The sequence below is a fragment of the Phacochoerus africanus genome, chromosome 4, assembly GCF_016906955.1.
Source record: "Phacochoerus africanus isolate WHEZ1 chromosome 4, ROS_Pafr_v1, whole genome shotgun sequence".
In the NCBI taxonomy this organism is placed as follows: domain Eukaryota; kingdom Metazoa; phylum Chordata; class Mammalia; order Artiodactyla; family Suidae; genus Phacochoerus; species Phacochoerus africanus.
In genome coordinates this window covers 61,190,526-61,211,532 of record NC_062547.1, presented here as the reverse complement: position 1 = coordinate 61,211,532, position 21,007 = coordinate 61,190,526, and the positions used below count along the sequence as shown (strand labels likewise).

The 21,007-nt window shown below is 54.1% G+C and overlaps 1 protein-coding gene across 23 annotated transcripts in view; it reads left to right on the top strand.

Moving 5' to 3' along the window:
* Positions 1-20,100, top strand: part of FCHO1 (FCH and mu domain containing endocytic adaptor 1) — a 33,085-nt gene extending 12,985 nt beyond the window's left edge. For 17 of the 23 annotated variants that reach the window (XM_047776616.1, XM_047776601.1, XM_047776619.1 and 14 more), the window contains 22 exons: positions 1,678-1,819; positions 5,563-5,715; positions 5,956-6,060; positions 7,695-7,793; positions 7,886-7,982; positions 9,059-9,103; positions 9,274-9,352; positions 10,388-10,412; positions 10,861-10,918; positions 11,386-11,564; positions 11,652-11,676; positions 12,298-12,349; positions 12,938-13,029; positions 13,410-13,685; positions 15,372-15,484; positions 15,598-15,685; positions 15,842-15,950; positions 16,911-17,066; positions 17,444-17,576; positions 18,055-18,254; positions 18,535-18,590; positions 19,242-20,100. In XM_047776616.1, the coding sequence (XP_047632572.1) occupies positions 1,678-1,819; positions 5,563-5,715; positions 5,956-6,060; positions 7,695-7,793; positions 7,886-7,982; positions 9,059-9,103; positions 9,274-9,352; positions 10,388-10,412; positions 10,861-10,918; positions 11,386-11,564; positions 11,652-11,676; positions 12,298-12,349; positions 12,938-13,029; positions 13,410-13,685; positions 15,372-15,484; positions 15,598-15,685; positions 15,842-15,950; positions 16,911-17,066; positions 17,444-17,576; positions 18,055-18,254; positions 18,535-18,590; positions 19,242-19,525 (2,566 nt within the window). In that variant the 3' untranslated portion in view covers positions 19,526-20,100. Of the gene's footprint in view, positions 1-1,677; positions 1,820-5,562; positions 5,716-5,955; positions 6,061-7,694; positions 7,794-7,885; positions 7,983-9,058; positions 9,108-9,273; positions 9,353-10,387; positions 10,413-10,860; positions 10,919-11,385; positions 11,565-11,651; positions 11,677-12,297; positions 12,350-12,937; positions 13,030-13,409; positions 13,686-15,371; positions 15,485-15,597; positions 15,686-15,841; positions 15,951-16,910; positions 17,067-17,443; positions 17,577-18,054; positions 18,255-18,504; positions 18,591-19,241 lie in introns of those variants that run through there. The other 6 variants (XM_047776610.1, XM_047776618.1, XM_047776609.1 and 3 more) reach the window with 6 other exon arrangements.
* The last annotated feature ends 907 nt before the right edge of the window (positions 20,101-21,007 follow it).

Here is a 21,007-nt window from a genome sequence, read left to right as displayed (position 1 = left end):
GGCTGTGGCGTAGGCTGGTGGCTGCACCTCCGATTCAGCCCCCTAGCCTGGGAAGCTCCATATGCTGCGGGTGCAGCCCTAAAAAAAAAAGACAAAAAGACACGACAGATAAATCCCCCAGTCACTTTCATGCCTGGTTCATAGGTGCACATCTGAGGTGTGTGACCAGACAGATGTTAACCACAAACATAAATGAAGTCCTTTCCCAGGGAGGAAAATGCTTGGAAGAGAATGACATGGGAGCCTCAGAGGTTGGGCACTATTTTCAGAGCCATGAACTCAGTAATAAGAAGGAATCAGCTCAGGTGGCGGGGGTTGGGGGGCAGGCAGGCGGCTCAGCTAGTGCAAAGGCCCTGAGGCATGCGTGTTCAGGGAAGAACAGAGAGGCTGGCAGGTTTGCTGGGCCTGGGCAAAGTGGAGAGGAGGTGGTAGAGAAATGGTGGGGGACAGGTCCCAGGGCCCCAACACACATGACTTTTCAACAAGGATATGATGTGGTCCCATTGCCATTGCAAAGTTCCCCATGGCTGCTGTGGGGCAAAGGTTCTGTCCAGGGCGTAATGAAGGCAGCAGGGAGGGGAGGCAGAAGGAAGGCTGGGGGTTGGGGGGGGCTTCTGTTGAAGTGGGAAAGCCCCACAAACTTGGTTTGGGCAGGCTGAGGCTGAGCTGCCTCTTCAGTATCAGATGCAGGCCTGGAGTCCAGAGTGAGGACTGCAGGGCTCTGGCCTGGGCTTAAATCCCAGCTCTGGGAGTTCCCTTGTGGCGCAGTGGGTTGAAGATCTGGCATTGTCACTGCAGTGGCTTGGGTCACTGCTGTGGCTCGGGTTCAACCCCTGGCCCAGAAACTTCCCTAGGCCATGGGCACAGACTAAAAAAATAAATGAATAAATAAATTCCAAGAGTGGAGTTCCCGTTGTGGCTCAGTGGTTAACAAATCCGACTAGGAACCATGAGGTTGCGGGTTCGGTCCCTGCCCTTGCTCAGTGGGTTAACGATCCGGCGTTGCCTTGACCTGTGGTGTAGGTTGCAGACGCGGCTCGGATCCCGCGTTGCTGTGGCTCTGGCGTAGGCTGGCGGCTACAGCTCCAATTCGACCCCTAGCCTGGGAACCTCCATATGCCGTGGGAGCGGCCCAAAGAAATAGCAAAAAGACAATAAATAAATAAATAAATAAATTCCAAGAGTTCCCGATGTGGCTCAGCAGAAATGAATCTGACTTAGCATCCATGAGGACGCAGGTTCAATCCCTGGTCTCACTCAGTGGGTAAGGATCCAGCGTTGCCATGAGCTGTGGTGTAGGTTACAGAAGCAGCTCGGATCCTGCGTTACTTTGGCTGTGGTATAGGCCAGCAGCTACAGCTCGGATTCAACCCCTAGCCTGGGAACCTCCATATGCCACAGGGGCGGCCTCCCAAAAAAGCAATAAATAAATAAATTCCAGCTCTGATGTTCATTTGCCAAGGGACAAATAATTATGGAGCCTCCCATGCCTCGGCTTCCCCATCTGCCATAGACCCACCTCATATGACTGCAGTGGGGATTACACGAATGAATGAATATGTGTTAATGCCTGGCGGGGCCCAGGGCACATTAGGTGCCTGAGCCACTGCTGGTCATGCTCTCTGAGGGGACCTCGGGGGTTGGGCATGCCCTGGGTGTGATCCCACCTGTTTCTAGGACCTTCGCCCCACTCTGGGAGGTCTTCCGAGTCTCCTCAGACAAGCTGGCGCTCTGCCACCTGGAGCTGACACGAAAGCTACAGGACCTCATCAAGGACGTGCTTCGCTACAGCGACGAACAGCTCAAGACACACAAGAAGGTGCGTGCTGTGTATGCTGCCCTGCCGGTGGAGGGGGGTTCCCAGTGGCTTCCAGGATCCCCAGACTTCTGGGACCTAGAACCTCCAGCCCCTCGTGTATGTGCCTCTGAGAATTCTGTTAATTTGGGGACATCAAACCCAGAATCTCAAAGACCTGAGCATTGTTGAATTTCAGACTCTGAAAATTCTAGAGCAGGGGTCTGCAAACTATGGCCCTCGGGCCACATCCCACGCATGGTCTGTTTTTGTATAGCCCTCGCTCAAGCTGGTGGTGATTTTTTACTTTTTTTTCTCTTTTGGCTGCCCCATGGCATATGGAGTTCCCAGGCCAGGGATTGGATCTGAGCTGCAGCTGTAACCTGCATTGGCAGTGCTGGATCCTTTCAACCTACTGTGTCAGGCCAGGAACGGAAACTGGGTCCTGGAGCTGCAGAGACACTGCCGATCATGTTGTACCACAGTGGGAACTCTGGTTTTTACATTTTTAAAAGATTGGTAAGGAGTTCCCGTCATGGCTCAGTGGTTAACGTATCTGACTAGGAACCATGAGGTTGCGGGTTCGATCCCTGGCCTTGCTCGGTAGGTTAAGGATCCAGCATTGGAGTTCCCGTTGCGGCGCAGCGGTTAACGAATCCGACTAGGAACCATGAGGTTGCGGGTTCGGTCCCTGCCCTTGCTCAGTGAGTTAATGATCCGGCGTTGCCTTGACCTGTGGTGTAGGTTGCAGACGCGGCTCGGATCCCGCGTTGCTGTGGCTCTGGCGTAGGCTGGTGGCTACAGCTCCGATTCGACCCCTAGCCTGGGAACCTCCATATGCCGCGGCAGCGGCCCAAAGAAATAGCAAAAAGACCAAAAAAAAAAAAGTTTGGTAAAAAATCAAAATAATATTTTATGACATGCGATTATGTGACACTCAGATTTCAGTACCAGTTAGTACAGTTTTGTTGGCCACAGCCACACCTACTCGAGTTCATATTGTCTGTGGCTGTTTTGTTGAGCTGTAATAGCTGAGTTGAATGTTTGTGATAAGCAGAACACATTAACTAGCAGACCCCCCCCCCTTTTTTTCTTTTTAGGGCCACAGGTGTGGCATGTGGAAGTTCCCAGGCTAGGGGTCAAATTGGAGCTACAGCTACCAGCCTATGCCACAGCCACAGCAATTCAGGATCTGAGCCACATCTGTGACCTACACCACAGCTCATAGCAATGCCAGATCCTTAACCCACTGAGCAATGCCTGGGATCAAACCCTTGTCCTCATGGATACTAGTTGGGTTCGTTTCCACTGAGCCACATCGGACACTCCAACTATCTGACTCCTTAAAAGAAAAGGTTTGCTGACTGCTGATCTAGAGCAGTAGGAGCTACAGATCTTGTTATTTGATATTTCTAGACTCTTAACAAACATAGAATCCTGGAAGATTCAGACCTTAGATTCTCAGGATCCCCAAATATTCCAAGCTTGTAATTCTAGAGTCATAGAAGCTTTGTGTTTACAGAGCCCTAGAATCTGCAGTTTTTAACCCTTGTTTTAAAAAGGGAGTTGGAGGGGATTCCCTTTGTGGATTAGTGGGTTAAAAATCTGACTAGTGGAGTTCCCGTCGTGGCGCAGTGGTTAACGAATCCGACTAGGAACCATGAGGTTGCGGGTTTGGTCCCTGCCCTTGCTCAGTGGGTTAACGATCCGGCGTTGCCGTGAGCTGTGGTGTAGGTTGCAGACTCGGCTCGGATCCCGCATTGCGGTGGCTCTGGCATAGGCTGGTGGCTACAGCTCCGATTCAACCCCTAGCCTGGGAACCTCCATATGCCGCGAGAGCGGCCCAAGAAATAGCAACAACAACAACAACAACAAAAGACAAAAGACAAAAAAAAAATCTGACTAGTATCCATGAGGGCGTGGGTTCAATCTCTGGCTTCGCTCAGTGGGTTAGGGATCCAGCAATGCCACAAGCTGCTGTGTGGGTCGAAGATGCAGCTGGGATCTGGCATTGCTGTGGCTGTGGCACAGGCCGGCGGCTATGGCTCTGATTCGACACCTAGCCTGTAAACCTCCATATGCCATGGGTGCGGCCCTAAAAAGACAAAAAACAAACAAATAGAAAAGGAGTTGGGAGTTGCTACTGTGGTGCAATGGGATCGGCAGCATCTCTGGAGTGCTGGGATGCAGGTTCGATCCCTGGGTGGATACAGTGAGTTAAGGATCCAGCATTGCCACATCTTCAGCTTGGGGAAGCCACAAATAGGGGGGCAGATGGGCAGGGATGTCTCTGGTGGTCCAGTGGTTAGGATTTGATGCTTTCACCCCTGTGGCCCAAGTCAATCCCTGGTCTGGGAGGTGAGATCCCATATCAAGCCACTGCACACTTGGGGGTGGGGGGGGGGAGAAAGAAAGAAAAAAGAAAAGGAGTTGGTAGTACTTAATACCGTACACTTAAAAATGGCTAAGATGACAAATTTTATGTGTATTTTATCACACTTTTTAAAAAATTAGGGAACAAAGGAGTTCCCATCATGGCTCATCAGTTAATGAATCTGACCAGCATCCATGAGGACACATATTCGATCCCTGGCCTTGCTCAGTGGAGTTGCCATGAGCTGTGGTGTAGGTCACAGACATGGCTCAGATCCCGTGTTGCTGTGGCTGTGGTGTAGGTTGGCAGCTATAGCTCTGATTTGATCCCTAGCCTGGGAACCTCTATATGCTGCAGATGTAGCCCGAAAAAAACAAAAAACAAAAACCAAAAATAATAAAATTAGGGAACAAAGAAATTTTTCAATGGGCTGATGTGGAACAATCTTGGGAATGGATTCAGTGGGAAAAACTTGTGAACTAAGCAATATGGACTGTCACCATTTGTCCCAAAAAATGGGCTAGCACAAGCACATTTGCTGGTCTATGTGCCAGTTATTTCTGGAGACATATCATGATGATAATGGGAAACTCCTAGGCAGAGGCCTGGGAGTCTGGGGATCAGGGAGGGTGTGGGAGGTTTTTACCTGAGCTCACCCCTGAAAACTTTCCGAAATGTGAATTATGTGTAAATATTTAAGCTTTTGAAGTTAAAGGCATTCCCATTGTGGCCCAGCAGGTTAAGAATCTCACTAGCGGGGAGTTCCCGTCGTGGCGCAGTGGTTAACGAATCCGACTAGGAACCATGAGGTTGCGGGTTCGGTCCCTGCCCTTGCTCAGTGAGTTAATGATCCGGCGTTGCCTTGACCTGTGGTGTAGGTTGCAGACGCGGCTCGGATCCCGCGTTGCTGTGGCTCTGGCGTAGGCCAGTGGCTACAGCTCCGATTCGACCCCTAGCCTGGGAGCCTCCATATGCCGCGGCAGCGGCCCAAGAAATAGCAACAACAACAACAATAAAAAGACAAAAAAAAAAAAGAATCTCACTAGCATCTCTGAAGATATGGGTTCGATCCCTGGCCTTGCTCAGTGGGTTAAGGATCCATTGTTGCTGTGAGCTTCAGCATAAGTCTCATTGCTATGGCTGTGCTGTAGGCTGGCAGCCGCAGCTCCAATTTGACCCTTAGCCCAGGAACTTCCATATGCCACAGGTACAGCCCAAAAAAGGAAAAAAAAATTTTTTAAATTAATAGAATACTCGAAAAAAGTACTCTGTAGGACCTGGAATCCCAGAGTTTTGGAAGCTGGGAAAGTCACAGGTCTGCTCAGGTCCTACGTCCCAGCAGGGGCTTCAAGTGGACCCCCCCCCCCCGCTCTTTTTTTCCCCATCTCCCCAGTGCAAAGAGGAAGCGCTGGGTACCCTGGATGCCGTGCAGGTCCTTGCAGGCGTCAGCCAGCTCCTGCCCAAGTCCCGTGAGAACTACCTGAATCGTTGCATGGACCAGGAGCGGCTGCGGAGGGAGAGCACCAGCCAGAAGGAGATGGACAAGGTGGGCACGTGGCTGCAGGTTCCCAGATGCCACTAGCCCACACAGAAATGAGGAATTTGCCCAGGGGTGGTGGGGCTGCCTGTTAAGAAAGTGAAAAACATATTATAGAGCAAGGATCACTGAACCTGCATGAACCACACTCCTGGGTAGACCCAAGGAGTCCACCTGCTAGGGGGAGGGGATGGGGGGAGTGTCCTGAATGTCCCTCTCCCAGCCCCTTCCTCCCCCTGGGCCTCCTAGGCAGAGGCCAAGACCAAGAAGGCGGCAGAGAGCCTGCGGCGTTCAGTGGAGAAATACAACTCAGCCCGCGCTGACTTCGAACAGAAGATGCTGGACTCGGCTCTGGTAAGCATCGGGCATCCATACCTTGGAGACCCACACATTCCTGGGCCCAGGATGCTATGGGCCTCTGAAGTCCAGAACCTCCCAAACATCAACTTCCAGGAGGCTTAGAATCACAGACTTAAAGCCATAGAATTCTAGAGCCAGTTAACTATTGTATTGTTGGTAGCGATATTATTTCAAAAACCAAATCACTTTTGTGCCTTAGTTTCCCCATCTGTAAATGGGGACAATAATAATAGTACCTGCTTCAGAGTTCTCGTCGTGGCGCAGCAGAAACGAATCTGACTAGCATCCATGAGGACTCAGGTTTGATCCCCGGCCTTTCTCAGTGGGTTAAGGATCTGGCTTTGCTGTGGCTGTGATGTAGGCCAGTGGTTACAGCTCCTATTGGACCCCTAGCCTAGGAACCTCCATATGCCTTGGGTGCGGCCCTAAAAAGACAAAAAATAATAATAATAATAATAGAACCTGCTTCACAGAGTTGTTGCGAAGATTAAATGTCACAATATGTGAAGTTTTCAGACTAGTACCGAGTGCATAGAAACCACTCTGTGAAGTATTATTATTACTATTTCTTTCTATTTTTTTTTCTTTTTGCTTTTTAGGGCCGCACTGGCAGCATATGGAAGTTCCCAGGCTGGGGGTTGAATCAGAGCTGCAGCTGCTGGCCTATGTGACAGGCATAGAAATGCAGGCCTTACTGAGTGAGGCCAGGGATTGAACCTGCATCCTCATGGATACCAGCTAAGTTTGTAACCCGCTGAGCACAACAGGAACTCCTATTTTTATTATTATTAATGAGTTTTTTAATAAGATCAGGCAGAGTTTAGATGCTGAGACATGTCATGGTGGCCTGGTCTAGCCTTCATCTCTCATCAGCTGTGCAGCTTTTAGCAAGGCACCACACCTTTCTGGGTCTCTGTCCACCCAAATGTTTAAAAAGCAGATTGGGATCTCAGGATTAAGAATCAGGTTTTTTTTGTTTTTTGGTTTTTTTTTTTTTTATTTTGTGGTGATAGAAAGTTGCAAGTGATACAAATTTTCATTCTAACTGACAAAGAGGAGTTCCCTGGTGGCCTAGTGGGTTGAAGATCTAGCATCATCATTTCTGTGGCTCAGGTTGCTGCTATGGCATGGGTTTGATCCCTGGCCCAGGAACTTCCACATGCCACAGGTGCGGCCAAAAAAGAACTGGCAAGGAGATTTATAGGCTAAGGGAACTGAACAGTTTGAGGAAGGGCTTCAGGCATGGCTGGGTCCAGGTGCTCAAATAGTGTTGGCAGTAAGTTGTACCTCTCTGCTTCTTAAGTCTGTTTTTCTCCCTGAGGTCTTCACTCCTAGGCAGACGTGCCCTCCTGGGTGTGTGTGTGTGTGTGTGTGTGTGTGTGTGTGTGTGTGTAGCAAAGTAGCCACCAGCAAGTGCCCCCCCCCCACTCCATGCATCCACCAACTCCTTAGCTCAGGGTATGAAAGTGTTTTTCTCTATAGTTCCAGCAAAAGTCTCAGGGCTCTTCCCCAAACCAATCACTGAGGCCAGGGGGTTGGAATGTTCTGGTTGGTCAGGCTGGGTCACACAGCCACTCCTTGTGGTTCCACCTGCCACCTTCCCATTGGTCCCTCCCCTCCTGCCTCAGCGCTTCCAAGCCATGGAGGAGACCCACTTGCGGCAAATGAAGGCACTTCTGGGCTCTTATGCCCACTCAGTGGAGGACACCCATGTGCAGATTGGGCAGGTGAGTGGGGCTGAGTCCGGGGAACAAGGCTGGGGTGCTGGGCAAGAGGGCCCTGGCCCTGCCTGGTTACACACCCCATCCGCCTGGCCCAGGTGCATGAGGAGTTTAAGCAGAACATAGAAAACGTCAGTGTGGAGATGCTGCTGAGAAAGTTTGCAGAAAGCAAGGGCACAGGCCGGGAGAAGCCTGGTGAGTTGGGGCATCTGTGCGGGTCGGGCCATGGAGCCACAGCTATAAGGAAAGAACAGGACTCAAGAAGCGAGAGAATGAGTCTCCTTGGGCCTCATTTTTCCTCATCAGAAAAATGGGCTGATGATAGATCTAAGTCAGCAACCCACAGAGGAAGAGGATTTGATGCCAGATCTTATGTGTAAATCTCTTACAGCCAGATATCAGAGGGGCCTTGAATGCCAAGGTCAGCCTCTCAGACTTTACTCTGAAGCCCAAGGGAGCTTTTGAGGGTTGTTGAGCAAAAGACCAATTTGAAAATGTCTAGATACAGGGTCAAGGCAGAATTGAGAGCCAAATTTGGGAGGGTCACGTCTGGGTTTGTGTCTCTGTCACTCATTGTGTGACCTCGGACGTCTGTCTTGCCTTCTCTGGGTCGCCGTTTCCTCATCTCTAAAGTGGGGTGATAATAATCCCCACCTAATGGTGGTGTGAACATTTAGTAATCCGATGCAGATAAAGGGCAAAGTGTGTGCTGGCATACAGTAGGCACTCAGTAAATGCTGGAAAACGGTCTACATCCCTAGGTCTGGTCCACCACTAGGGTCTGTCTTTTCTCCTCTCCTATCTCCATAGTTAAGCCTGGGCTCAGGCCACCTTTCCTGGTGTGGGGCCCCACTCGTGCCCTTCACTGGCTCCAGATTTGCCATGCCCTGCTCCCACTCACATAACCTAATGTGGCTCCCATCACCCTTGGGAGAGAGGCCCAGGTCATCATCTTGACACTTGAGGCTCAGCCCACCACACAAGTTCCTGACCCACCCAAGTTCCACCCAGAAATGCTAGCAGGAGAAGCAACTCAGCCAGCGCCTCCTCCAGCCCATTCCAAGGTAACAACCATCCAAAGCAGAACCAGAACCCTTGGCCCATCCACCTCATTACCCTCTCTGGGGCTGGTTCAGCATCTTGGCTCACGCCCTGGACCCTGACTAGACTTGAGCTCTGATCTAGGTGCCACTGTGTGGCCAAAGGTATACTCATCCCTCTCAGGCCCAGTCTGCCTGCCCGGCTGAGTTTCTCAATCTCTTCTGTCTCAGGGCCTTTGGACTTTGAGGCGTACAGTGCAGCTGCCCTGCAGGAAGGCAAGTACGTCTGGGCCTGGATGCCCAGGCTGGACCATGGGGATGAGGGAGGCAGATCTGAATGGGGAGGGGGCTTCTATGGCTGCACCATCCTGAATGCATCCGATCTCATCTGAATGGGAAGGGGGCACCCCCAGGGCTCAGCTATGCCCCCTTTCATCTGTCCTCAGCAATGAAACGTTTGCGGGGAGCCAAGGCCTTTCGCCTCCCAGGACTGAGCCGGCGGGAGCGGGAGCCACCTGCAGCTGTGTGAGGAAGCACCCCCCACCCAGTCCTGGCCCAGGCTGGCCCGGGGATCCCTCCCCCTGCCCAAGCTAGCCCAGAAGGCCCCTGCTTAGAGTAGCCCAGGAGAATTCCTATTCCAAGCTAGCCCAGGAATCCCTCTACCCAGGCTAGACCGAGTTTGTGCACCAGGCTGGCTCAGTATTACCACTGCTGGAGTTCCCGTCGTGGCTAAGTGGTAACGAACCCAACTAGTATCCATGAGGGTACAAGTTTGATCCCTGGCCTCACTCAGTGGGTCACAGGTCTGACGTTGCCATGAGCTGTGATGTCGGTCGCAGATGCACCTCGGATCCTGCATTGCTGTGGCCGTGGCCTAGGCCAGCAGCTGCAGCTCTGATTCGACTCCTAGTCTGGGAACTTTCACATGCCATGGGTGCAGCCCTAAAAAGACAAAAAAAAAAAAAAAAGTTATCACTGCCCATGCCAGTCCAGAATTCTTCCTTTTGCCAAGGCTAGAACCAAGGGCTGCCTGGACCCAGCCAGGGTTACCCTTGTCCTGGCTGGCCCTGCATCTCTCCCTCTGCCCAGGCTCGCCTTACTGTTTCCCCTCCTACTCTAGCCTGGCAATTATTACTTTGTCAAGCCCAGCCCAGCAGTTCCCTTGCCCAAACTAGGGGCCAGGCTGTGTGGGAGGAGATTCTTCCCTGTGCACATTCTCCCTGGCTAGCCCTGGTTACCCTTGCCCAGGCTAGCCCAGGATTCTTCTCTTTGGCAAGGGTGGCCTCATTAAGTCCCTGCCAAGTTGAGCCCCTACATTCGGATGAATTCCAGGCCTTTTCCCCTTTCAAGCTGTTTGAGAGCACCCCCATGCTGGGTGGACTCTGGATTACCTACTCCCTGCCCCAAGCAAGCCCCAGGGTCCTGCCGCCTGCAGGGCTTGCTCAGGGCAGTATAGCAGCCCAGGGGCTGCCCCCAGATTCCATGTCCAGTGTTGGGGACTGAGGGAAGGGCCAGAGAAGGTGGGGGAGCTCACACTGACATCCCTTTCTCCATCCTCAGAGATTCCCTGGAGCCCGAATCAGGGGTGAGTGTCATGGGAGGGGCCAGGCTGTGTGGGAGGAGTTTCAGCCCCACCTCTCTCTCTCTCTCTCTCTCTCACACACACACACACACACACACACACACACACACATCCCCATCACCACAAACCTGGAAGCTAAGCATGGAGCTCAAGGGGCTGGAGGTAGCACAGCTTAGGGACCATGTTCAAATCCCACCTTGGACCATGTGGAAGGGGCTGATGTCCTCACTCAGCTTCACTTTGCCCCTCTGTCCCACCCCCTCGGGACAGGTAGTGGCGTGTTCTGTCCCTCCAAGAACCTGCCCACACACTGCAGGAAGCTCGTTTATTTCCACGGGGGCATCCGGGTTGTTTTTCAGTCTGAATCAGGGCCCAGAGATGGGAGGGGGGCATGGCAGGATGAGATGGGAGGTTACCTGCATGAGAGCCTAACACCACTTGTCCCTCCCAGACGTGTCCAGAGGTGGATGAAGAAGGTTTCACTGTCCGGCCTGATGGGACCCAGAACAATATCCTCCTGGCGCCCTCTGGAGGGCAGTTGTTGGCACAGCAAGGAGAATGCTCTGTTCACAGTGATGGACCCACCATAGCAATCCTTTCTGTGTTCATCCTGGGGGGAGCCTCCGCTTGTGAGGCTCAAATTCACATGCAGGCACTGGCCCTGTGAGGTCAGGGCTGAGCAAAGGGGAGAGAGGGGGGCTCTCAGAGGGGGAGTGAAAAGAGGGCTTCCTGGGGGGGGGGGCGGTCACCAGTATTGGGGTTTAGCAGCTGAATAGGAGTTAACCAGTTATGGTAGGGCATGCATGTGTGAAGGCTTGTGGGGGGAGGGAAATGGCAAAAACATGGTGTCAAGGCAAGTGGTGAAGATGGAATTGTACAGTGTCTCAAAGGCTTTGAGCAAGAAGGAATGGATTTGAGGGCTGACTAGAGGGAGATTCTGTGTTGGGTTCCGCTTGGCCCCTTGACTGCAGTGCAAGCACCGAGGAGCCCTCCCGCTTCTCATCCAGCGATTCCGATTTCGATGATGAGGAGCCCCGCAAATTCTACGTGCACATCAAGCCTGCCCCAGCCCGGGCCCCAGCCTGCAGTCCGGAGGCAGCTGCAGCACAGCTCAGGGCCACAGCTGGCAGCCTCATCTTGCCTCCTGGCCCAGGGGTGAGGCCTTGGGGATTAGGCTGCTGAGCCCAGGGTGGGTGGGGCATGTTGGATGCCCCCGACCTGATGCCACCCCTTTGTCCACAGGGCACCATGAAACGCCATTCTTCACGTGAGTAGCCTGTTAAGGGGTCATCAGTTTGACGAAGAACACATGGAAGGGATGCTGGGCCTGGAGTGTGGGTGTGGGTTTGAGTCCCAGCTCTGCTGTGCGACTTGGGGCAGGCTGCTTACCCACTCTCATCTTAGCTTCCTTTTATAAAATGGGATCATTATGAGAATTAGATGAGAGCCAAAAGGGATAGCTTGGACTGGGAAAGAAGCCCAAATCTGGAGTTCCCATTGTGGTGCAGAGGAAACGAATCATCTGACTAGGAACCATGAGGTTGCGGGTTCGATCCCTGGCCTTGCTCAGTGGGTTAAGGATCCGGCATTGCCATGAGCTGTGGTGTAGGTGGCAGATGTGGCTCGGATCTGGCATTGCTGTGGCTGTGGCGTAGGCCAGCAGCTGTAGCTCTGATTAAACCCCTAGCCTGAGAACCTCCATATGCCGGGGGTGTGGCCTAAAAGGACAAAAGACAAAAAAAAAGCCCAAATCTGGAGACATATTGGCTCAGAATCAAATCCCTCTCTGCTCTGCTGGTCAGCCCCAAGCCTTGGTCTGCTGGTCTTTGGCATGAGGAACAGTGCAGACAGGGTGACAGGAAGACTGAAGGAGGTACATCTCTTACAGGGGACACTGCTGGGAAACCACAGAGGCCTCGATCTGCTCCAAGGGCTGGCAGGTAGGTTTCCATGGGGATGGGTCATTGGGTCAACATGAATGGACTGGGGAGGTGGGGGGGGGAGGCGGGAGGTGGGGGCTGTCCCCACCTTTATCCTCCTCCCCTACTGCCTCCCCCTGTCTCTGCCTCCCTTCTGTTACTCTGGCGTGGAATTAAGGCCATGCCATTTTTGAGGGACCACTTAGTCATTTGATGAACACAGTGCCTGATATATACTTATGCTATTCTGGGTTCTGGAGATAAATGACCAAGACAGGTCCTTCTTTGCAGAGTCACTTTCTAGTGGCTCAGATGTCACAAATAGTAAATAAGTTAGATCATATTCGATGCTTCCAATTGCTGTGAAGAAAACAAAGCAGGCAATGTGATGGAAAATAGGAGTGGGCAGTTTTAGTCGAGGCAGTGGTGGGAAGGGAGCAGGGGAAGTGCCGTGGACTTTGAGCTGAGCCCTGAAGAGGAGCAGGAGGTGGCTGTAGGGAGAGCTGGGGGGACAGAGTTCAAGGCCAAGAACAGCATGTGCAAAGGCCCTGAAGGGAGAGGAGGCACAGAAACAGTAGAACCCACCTCTCCTGTCGATTCCATCCCCAGCAATGCCGAGAAACTGACTTCTGATGAGCAGGTTTCCAAGAACCTCTTTGGGCCGCCGCTAGAGTCTGCCTTTGACCACGAAGATTTTACAGGTGATGATGGGGGAGCTTCGGGGGCATGGGCGTGGCCAGCAGAAGAATGAGTGGGGCCACTGCACGGGTAGGAAGCTCGGGTAGGCGGGATGGTGAGCCAGGCTGGAGCGAGGACTTGGGTCAAAGTAAGGCTGGGCAGGGCGCAGCATGAATGGGCGGAGCCGGTGAGAAGGTGTGGCCTTTGTGGGAGTGGGGATAATATTGAATGGATGGGCGGGGCATCAGTGGCGACGAAAATAGGAGGGCGAGGGCGTGGCCTTGGGTGGGAAGGTGGGCACCAATGAGGGCGGATCTTCCCCGACGTGGGCGTGGCCTTCTGGAGAACTGATGGTACAAGTATGAACTGGGTCTGGAGCTGGCTGCCCACTTCCCTCTCCCAGGCTCTAGCAGCCTCGGCTTCACCTCCAGCCCCTCGCCTTTCTCCTCCTCGTCGCCCGAGAATGTGGAGGACTCTGGCCTGGACTCACCGTCCCACGTGGCGCCTGGTCCCTCCCCGGATTCCTGGGTCCCCCGCCCGGGCACCCCACAAAGCCCACGTACCTGTAGGGCGCCGCCCCCGGAGTCGAGGGGGACACAGCCCCTGCCACCATCAGACTCGCCGCAGCCCCTTGCACCATCCCCGGGCCCCTGGGGGCTGGAGGCTATGGCTGGAGGAGGTGAGTGTGTCTGCCCCTAGTGTGAGAGTTCTCTGAGTCCTGATACTGGACTGAGCACCTAATGTGGCCAGGGCCTCAATTGGGGGGCGGGGGAGATGACACAGCAGAAACTCAAGCAGGCAGAAACCCTCACTCTCGCAGGGACAATAATGAGATGGCTATTTAACAAGGCATGAGTTGGCGGGGACCTGGTGAGGGCCTGGAAAGGTAGGGCCTCCCTGAAGAGGGAACATTTGAGCTGAGATTTGATGGAGATGAGGATGCAGCCATATGCACATGGGGGGAAGGGCATTCCCAGCAGAGGGCACAGCCCGTGCCAAGGCCCTGGGGTACAAGCAGGCTCTGCCCTTTGAGGAACAACAAGGAGGCTGGTATGGCTAGAACAGAGTGATGACAGGGAGAAGGAGGAAGAGAAGGGGGATGTGTCGGCAGGGAGATGGGACCAGGCAGAGCCTGGTGATCCCAGGGAGAAATGTGAGTTTTACACCTAGCAAGGTCAGAGCCACAGGGCAGAGGGCCTGAGGGCAGCTGAAAGGAGAGGGAAGGGCAGAAAGAGCAGGAAAGATGGGGCAGAAGAAGCTGGGATGGGGGCATCTCCAGCGTGGGCCTTTGGATGTCAGGTGGAGGGTGGAGGCCAGGCTGGTGCACACCCTGGGGGCAGCTGTGGGATGTCATCAAGCTGAAGTGAGAGGGGAGGGTGCCCAGGGAGAGGAGAGGAGGGGAAAGGGCCCAGGAGGGAATGGGGGCAGGGCTAGAGCGAGGAGGAAAGAGGGAAGTGGTTAGGAGTTGGCTCCTGGGGGCCTGAGTCAGAAAGACTGTGGGCTGTGACCATGTGGGGTCTCCAGAAGTGGTGATGAGGTGCTTGGTACCATCCTTAGTTAAAGAAAAGGCCTCCTTGGAGCTGGTCCAAGGGAGGGCCCAGAGGAGTAAGTAAGAGTAGAGTTGTCTGAGCTTTACTGTTGCACTAAGGTTCTCAACTGGGTCCGTTCTGCTCTCCCAGGTGACACTTGGCAGTATCACCACTGGGAGGCAGGGTGCACCTGACATCTGGGGTTGGGGGTGGAGGCCAGGGATGCTGTTTTATGGCCTACAGTGTACAGGTGGCTCCACCACAGGAGAAGCATCCAACCCTGCTAAGAACCCTGGGGTAGAGAGCCCAGCCTGGGGTGTAGGTGGGAAGAGAGGCAGGTGAGTAAGCATTTGTAGATGGAGCAAAGCAAGGATGCTAGGGAAGCTGGAGAGCAAGGGGAACTGTGATTAGTTCATTTAGAAGAGTGTGACTCAGAAACAGGCCCAGGTGGGTGACTACCCTCATGTGCTCAGAGAGGATGAAGGTTGTGGAGTTGCTGAATATCGGCCAAAAGGCCATTGCCAAATCCCCCTGTAGCGTGTCTGTCTCTTGAGCATCCAGCCCTTGCTTGCATACCCCCAGTGATGGGAGCTCACCCCTTATTGAGCCACTGGTTTGATGTCTGGGAGACTCAGGGTTGCAGCTGGTGTCTGCAGTCCTGTCCAGCACCTTCTCTGCAGCCCCAGGACTTCAGATCATCAGTGGGGGGGGAACGGGGGTGGGGTTCTTCCCCTATAAGCCCAACCCCCGCTTTGGGGCTAAGTTCCTCCCCTGGGGAGGCCCAAGAGGCCCAAGACAGCATCTCAGCCATGTCTGTTCTCATGCTCACTCCCCAGACTTGATGCCTGTATCCGCCGACTTTGCAGCCAGGGAGGGCCTGACAGCCCCACCCCGGAGACCCCGCTCCAGGAAGGTGTCCTGTCCCCTCATGCGCAGCAACGGGGACCTGGTAGGGTTGGGGGGGGTGGCAGGTGTTGGGCAGGGGGCGGGGGGGCAACATGGTCAGCATCGGGGCATAGCTGCTGGGGTGTTCACAGGCCGGCCTATCTCCTTCTCTTCCAGTCTCGTTCCCTCAGCCCCTCCCCACTGGGCTCTTCGGCCCCCAGCACCATCCCAGAACGGCCCAGCTTCTCATCCCAGACAGGACACGGTACGTGGGCCCTCTCTGGGCCTCAGTTTCACCCTCTCCTATGTGGGTGGGTTGCTAAGTGATACCACGGAGGCCATGTCGGCAGAGGGAAGGTTCTGGAGTCTTAGACCTGTGCTCACTCTGTCTTGTCTCCCATTTCCTCCCCTCCACCTCCAGGAGTCTCCCGGGGCCCAAGCCCTGTGGTCCTGGGCTCTCAGGATGCCCTGCCTGTGGCCACTGCCTTCACTGAGTATGTCCACGCCTACTTTCGTGGCCACACCCCCAGGTACGCAGTGGGCGGCGGGGGGGACAGGCAAGCAGAGCTCCTTGGGGGATGTGCTTCTGGGTTCCAGCAGAGACAGCTTTAAGGTGGGTTTCATGACCTGCTGTACTGCAGAACAGCGTCAAGAACTGAGCTGAATGACCAGGGCTATCCTGAAAGCAGTAGGAATCATAGTGGGCTTTTGAGCAGAGCTAGGCATTGTTGGAGCCACAGTTTAGAGAAACTCCTCTGAGGCTGCTGGTGGGCATCCATCTGAAAGGAGCAAGACCAGAGGCCATGCCCATAGAGGATATGGGTCAAGAGTGAATTGAGGGGAGTTACCATCGTGGCTCAGCAGAAATGTATCTGACTAGCATCCATGAGGATGCAGGTTTGATCCCTAGCCTCGCTCAGTGGTTAAGGACCTGGTGTTGCCGTGAGCTGTGGTGTAGGTTGCAGATGCAACTCGGATCCTGTGTTGCCGTGACTGTGGTGTAGTCCAGAGGCTACAGCTCCAGTCTGATCCCTGGCCTGGGAATTTCCATGTGCCACAGGTGCAGCTCTAAAAATATATAAAAAAAAAGAGAGAGAGTGAATTGAAGGACCAGGGATGTCTTGGGGCAATGCCCAGCAGAAAAGACCTTAAGAGCAAACCAAAGAGGAAGGCATAGGCCTAAAACCCAAGCTGAGGACAGTTACAAAGCTAAATGTTTTCCTTTGAGCTTCCTGGTGGCCTAGGGAAAAAGAGACCTGGGGGAGGAGGTGTTCCTACATCCTTCAGCCCAATGTGGATTCTTCCTGGTGCCTGGATTGCTGTCCAGGCAGGGACACAAGGGGAGGAAGTTGGGGCTAGGGATGCTGGGCATGGTCAGGGCCTTGCTGATTCTGAGGGACCTGGGGAGCCACAGGCTGCAATGGAGCTAGGAGAGGGGAGGATGAGGATGAGCCAATGCCCAAATCCTTCAACCCTCCCCCCGCCCCCAGCTGCCTTGCTCGAGTAACTGGGGAGCTGACCATGACCTTCCCTGCCGGCATCGTGCGTGTGTTCAGTGGAACCCCACCCCCACCAGTCCTCAGCTTCCGCCTTGTGCACACGGCCCCCATTGAGCACTTCCAACCCAATGCCGACCTGCTCTTCAGGTATTTTTGGAGGAAGGGGAACAGGGTTAGGGGGTCCCAGAGGTTGGTGGGGGCCAGGAGCTCTCTGGCTCTGATTTGCTGTGTGACCCTGGGCAAGTCACTCTCCCTCTCTGAACCTCACTTTCCTTCCCTCCTTTGCTTCTCATCCTCCTCCCCTTCCCTGTGAGTCATGTTTTTTTTTTTTAGCTATGTATTTTATTTTATTTTATTTATTTATTTATTTATTTTTTCCCACTGTACATCAAGGGGGTCAGGTTATCCTTAATGTTTTACTGGTCCCTTAAGTTGGGGAAATCTGCGTCTTTAGGAAGCTCTTAGTGTCGGTGGGATGCTGGGCACCTCCTGAGGGTTGGGGTGTCTATCCCCTGTTTCTGCAGTGACCCCTCCCAGAGCGACCCTGAGACCAAAGACTTCTGGCTCAACATGGCAGCTCTGACTGAGGCCCTGCAGCGCCAGGCAGAGCAGAATCCAGCTGCCTCCTACTACAATGTAATGCTGCTGCGATACCAGGTGGGCCAAGTGGATGGGACCGGGTGGAGGGGGGCAGGGAGGGGATGGGAGGGCATGGAGAACAGGCAGCAGAAACAGGCTGGAAGCAATGAGAGCAAGGTGAGCTTGGGACGTAGGCAAGGTGGGCAGTGTAGGGAGTGCCTGGCTGCAGGTAGTGCAGAGGACCCCATTAAGCAAATTATCAGCACCATGCTCTAACCAACTGAGCTAACCCGCCACTGGGCCATTTATGCCAATTAGAAGAGGCTGGAGCCCACAAAACCGTGTTAAAATGGGGCACTCTCCTGCCGTCTGCTGGAGACATGGTGTAATACAGCCTGGAGACGTACAAAGAGTCCTGTGGGGTGTCACTAGAAGTGCAGAGTCAGGTCGTTGAACGGCAGGTGGTGTGGCAGGGGCAGAGTGGCTGAATAGGGCGTGGTGTGGCAGGACAGAACGACCCAAGCTGTGTCCTCTCTCCTATTCTCTCTCGCACCAGTTCTCCCGCCCGGGTCCCCAGTCCGTGCCTCTGCAGCTGAGTGCCCACTGGCAGTGCGGGGCCACCCTCACTCAGGTCTCAGTGGAGTACAGCTACCGGCCCGGTGCCACGGCCGTGCCCACGCCACTCACCAACGTCCAAATCGTGCTGCCCATTGGGGAGCCTGTGACCAATGTCCGTCTGCAGCCGGCTGCCACCTGGTAAGGGCTTGCAGGAGGCCAAGGGAAGCTCAGCAGTGCCTCCCAGAACCTAGGCAACCTCCTTTTGATGCAGCAGCTGAGGGATCCACCCTCGGCCCGACCATTCACTGTGGAACCAGCCGCCCCTTATCCCGACCCATTTCACATATTGGGAAACTGAGGCGAGGGAGTAGACCTGGTTTACTTAGGCCTTGTAGCTGAGGAGTGACTGAATTGTGACCCTGAGCTCTCACTGTCCTTTTGGGGGGAGATCGGACCAAGCTTCTCTTGATGATGACAGGAACCTGGAAGAGAAGAGGCTCCTATGGAAGCTTCCAGATGTGTCCGAGGCAGGGGGTGAGTTATGGTTGTGCATGAGGGCTTGGAGGTCTCCAGTGGGAGAGGCGTATTTAAACTAAAGGAGAGGGAGCTCCCATTGTGGTTCAGAAAGTTAAGAACTCTACTAGGATCCATGAGGATGCAGGTTCCATCTCTGGCCATGCTCAGTGGGTTAAGTATAGGGTGTTACTGCAAGCTGCGGTCTGGGTCACAGATGTGGCTCAGATCTCGCGTTGCCATGGTTGTGGTATAGGCCGGCAGCTGCAGCTCCAGTTCAACCCCTAGCCTGGGAACTTCCATGTGCTTCTGGTACAGCCCTAAAAAGACAAACATAAAAATAAAAAATAAATAAATAAGCTAGAGGAGAATTGGGGATGTTCTGGGGGCAGGGAAGTGTAGGCATCATCTAGCAAAGCTTGAAAGGGCTTTGACAAAACTGGAAGGGGGGGGGATGGGCACAGGAGGTGCAAAGGCCCTGAGGCAGAATTCCTTTGCGAACCTCTTGGAGCCCCATGGGGCCAAAGGAAAAAGGTGCAGGGCGCAAGAGGAGGTTAAAGGGAACAGACAGAGCCACTGACCAAAGGGCTTGGGTGTAACGCCAAGGAAGAGCCCAGGTCACAGCAGGACTAGAGCCAGGGACAGGGCACAGCTGATCTCAGGCCTCCCCAGGTTCTGGCCGCCTATCTGCCAGTTGGGAGCCATGTTCGGGGCCCAGCACGCCCAGCCCTGTAGCCGCTCAGTTCACCAGCGAGGGGGCCACTCTGTCTGGTGTGGACCTGGAGCTGGTGGGGAGTGGCTACCGCATGTCCTTGATAAAGAAGAGGTTCGCCACAGGTATGGCCTGCCCTGCTGCTGTGCACCCACGGAGCCAGGACCGTGCCAGGTTCCGAGCCCCGTTCCCTGCTTCTGCCGCTGCGTGGGGGTGGGGGCGGCATTTGAGGCCTTTGCAGTGAATCGGTGGGTGTTGGGACCTGGAGACCCAAGATGGAGGGTACAGGTAGAGAGGGGTGCTCAGAGCCCCAGTCGGAAGGGTCAAGAAGTGGCCCCCAGAGGGTGTCCCTGCAAGAACCCAAGTTGGAGAGCCAGACTCCCCAATGCTGCACAGCCCCACTCCCAACCCATTCTCCTGTCCCCACAATGGGACAGTGGGAACAATGAGTTACAGGGGTGTTTCGAGGAGGATTGGGGGATCCCAGGGTGGGGGCAAGGGGCCCCCTTCCCCCCTCACAGCCCCACCCCCACAGGGATGTACCTAGTGAGCTGCTGATCCTGCAGAGGCCAACCAGCACCGCTGGCCCCAGCTCTGTGCTGCATCCTGGTGCTCGCTGACTGCTCCCTGCCCTCCTGCTGGACCCAGGGGTCCCCCACTCAGCCTCCCCTGAGGCCCCCACTCCATGGAGAAAGTCCCTATGCTCAGTCCGGCTGAGCCTGAGATTCACTTTTGTTCATACCAACTCCCATGAAGGTCCTTGGCCTTTTAATGTTCTTTGAATAAACACTCTATTTTCTAATAAATAAATAACGAGCCTTTCCTGCTCCAGGAAGTTTCCTTCACATTTGCCAAAAAGGAGAGGAAGAAAAGGCAGATGGGTGGCGGAGATCTAATATCCTTAAGGTTTCTTATCCCTGCCCCACCACCTCCACATGCACCCCCATCTAACCTGTGCAGGGCAAAACTGGGGGAGAAAAAGCCAGACATGGACACCCCCCAGCTGCATGGACACCTCCAGTCTTGTAGGCTTGGCGGAAAAGAACAAGGGCTAGAGGAACCCAGAGGGGGATGCCAGAAAGACTTCCTAAGAAGGAGAGGGCATTAGAAATGGGACTTTTGGGAGTTTCTGTCATGGCTCAGCAGAAATGAATCAGACTAGGAACCATGAGGTTGCAGGTTCGATCCCTGGACTCACTCAGTGGGTTAAGGATCTGGTGTTGCCGTGAGCTGTGGCATAGGTCGCAGATGCAGCTTGGATCTGGCGTTGCTGTGGCTGTGGTGTAGACCAGCGGCAACAGCTCCGATTAGACCCCTAGCCTGGGAATTTCCATATGCCGTGGGTGCAGCCCTCAAAAGACAAAAAAAGACAAAGAAAAAAAAGAAATGGGGTTTTGAGGTTTGAGTAGGAGTTTTCAGGCTGGGTAGGGGCATGCCAGGCAGAAGGATGGTGAGCTGTGAGTTCTGTGCAAAAGCAATTAGTCCACATGGCACCTACTGCATGCCAGGCTATAGGGACATAGCTGTGAGCAGGACAAAGCCCTTGGAAGCTGTGAGGCTGTGAAGCCAAAAGACCTGGGTTTAGAGCCTGCTTGGCCACCAGTGGCAGAATGACTTTGAACCACTGACCTGACCTCCCTGGGTCTCATCTGTAACCCACCAGTGGGTGGCTGTGAGGAGGTCACACACTTTGAAGAATAACGGGTACAGAGTAAGCACCCCAGAA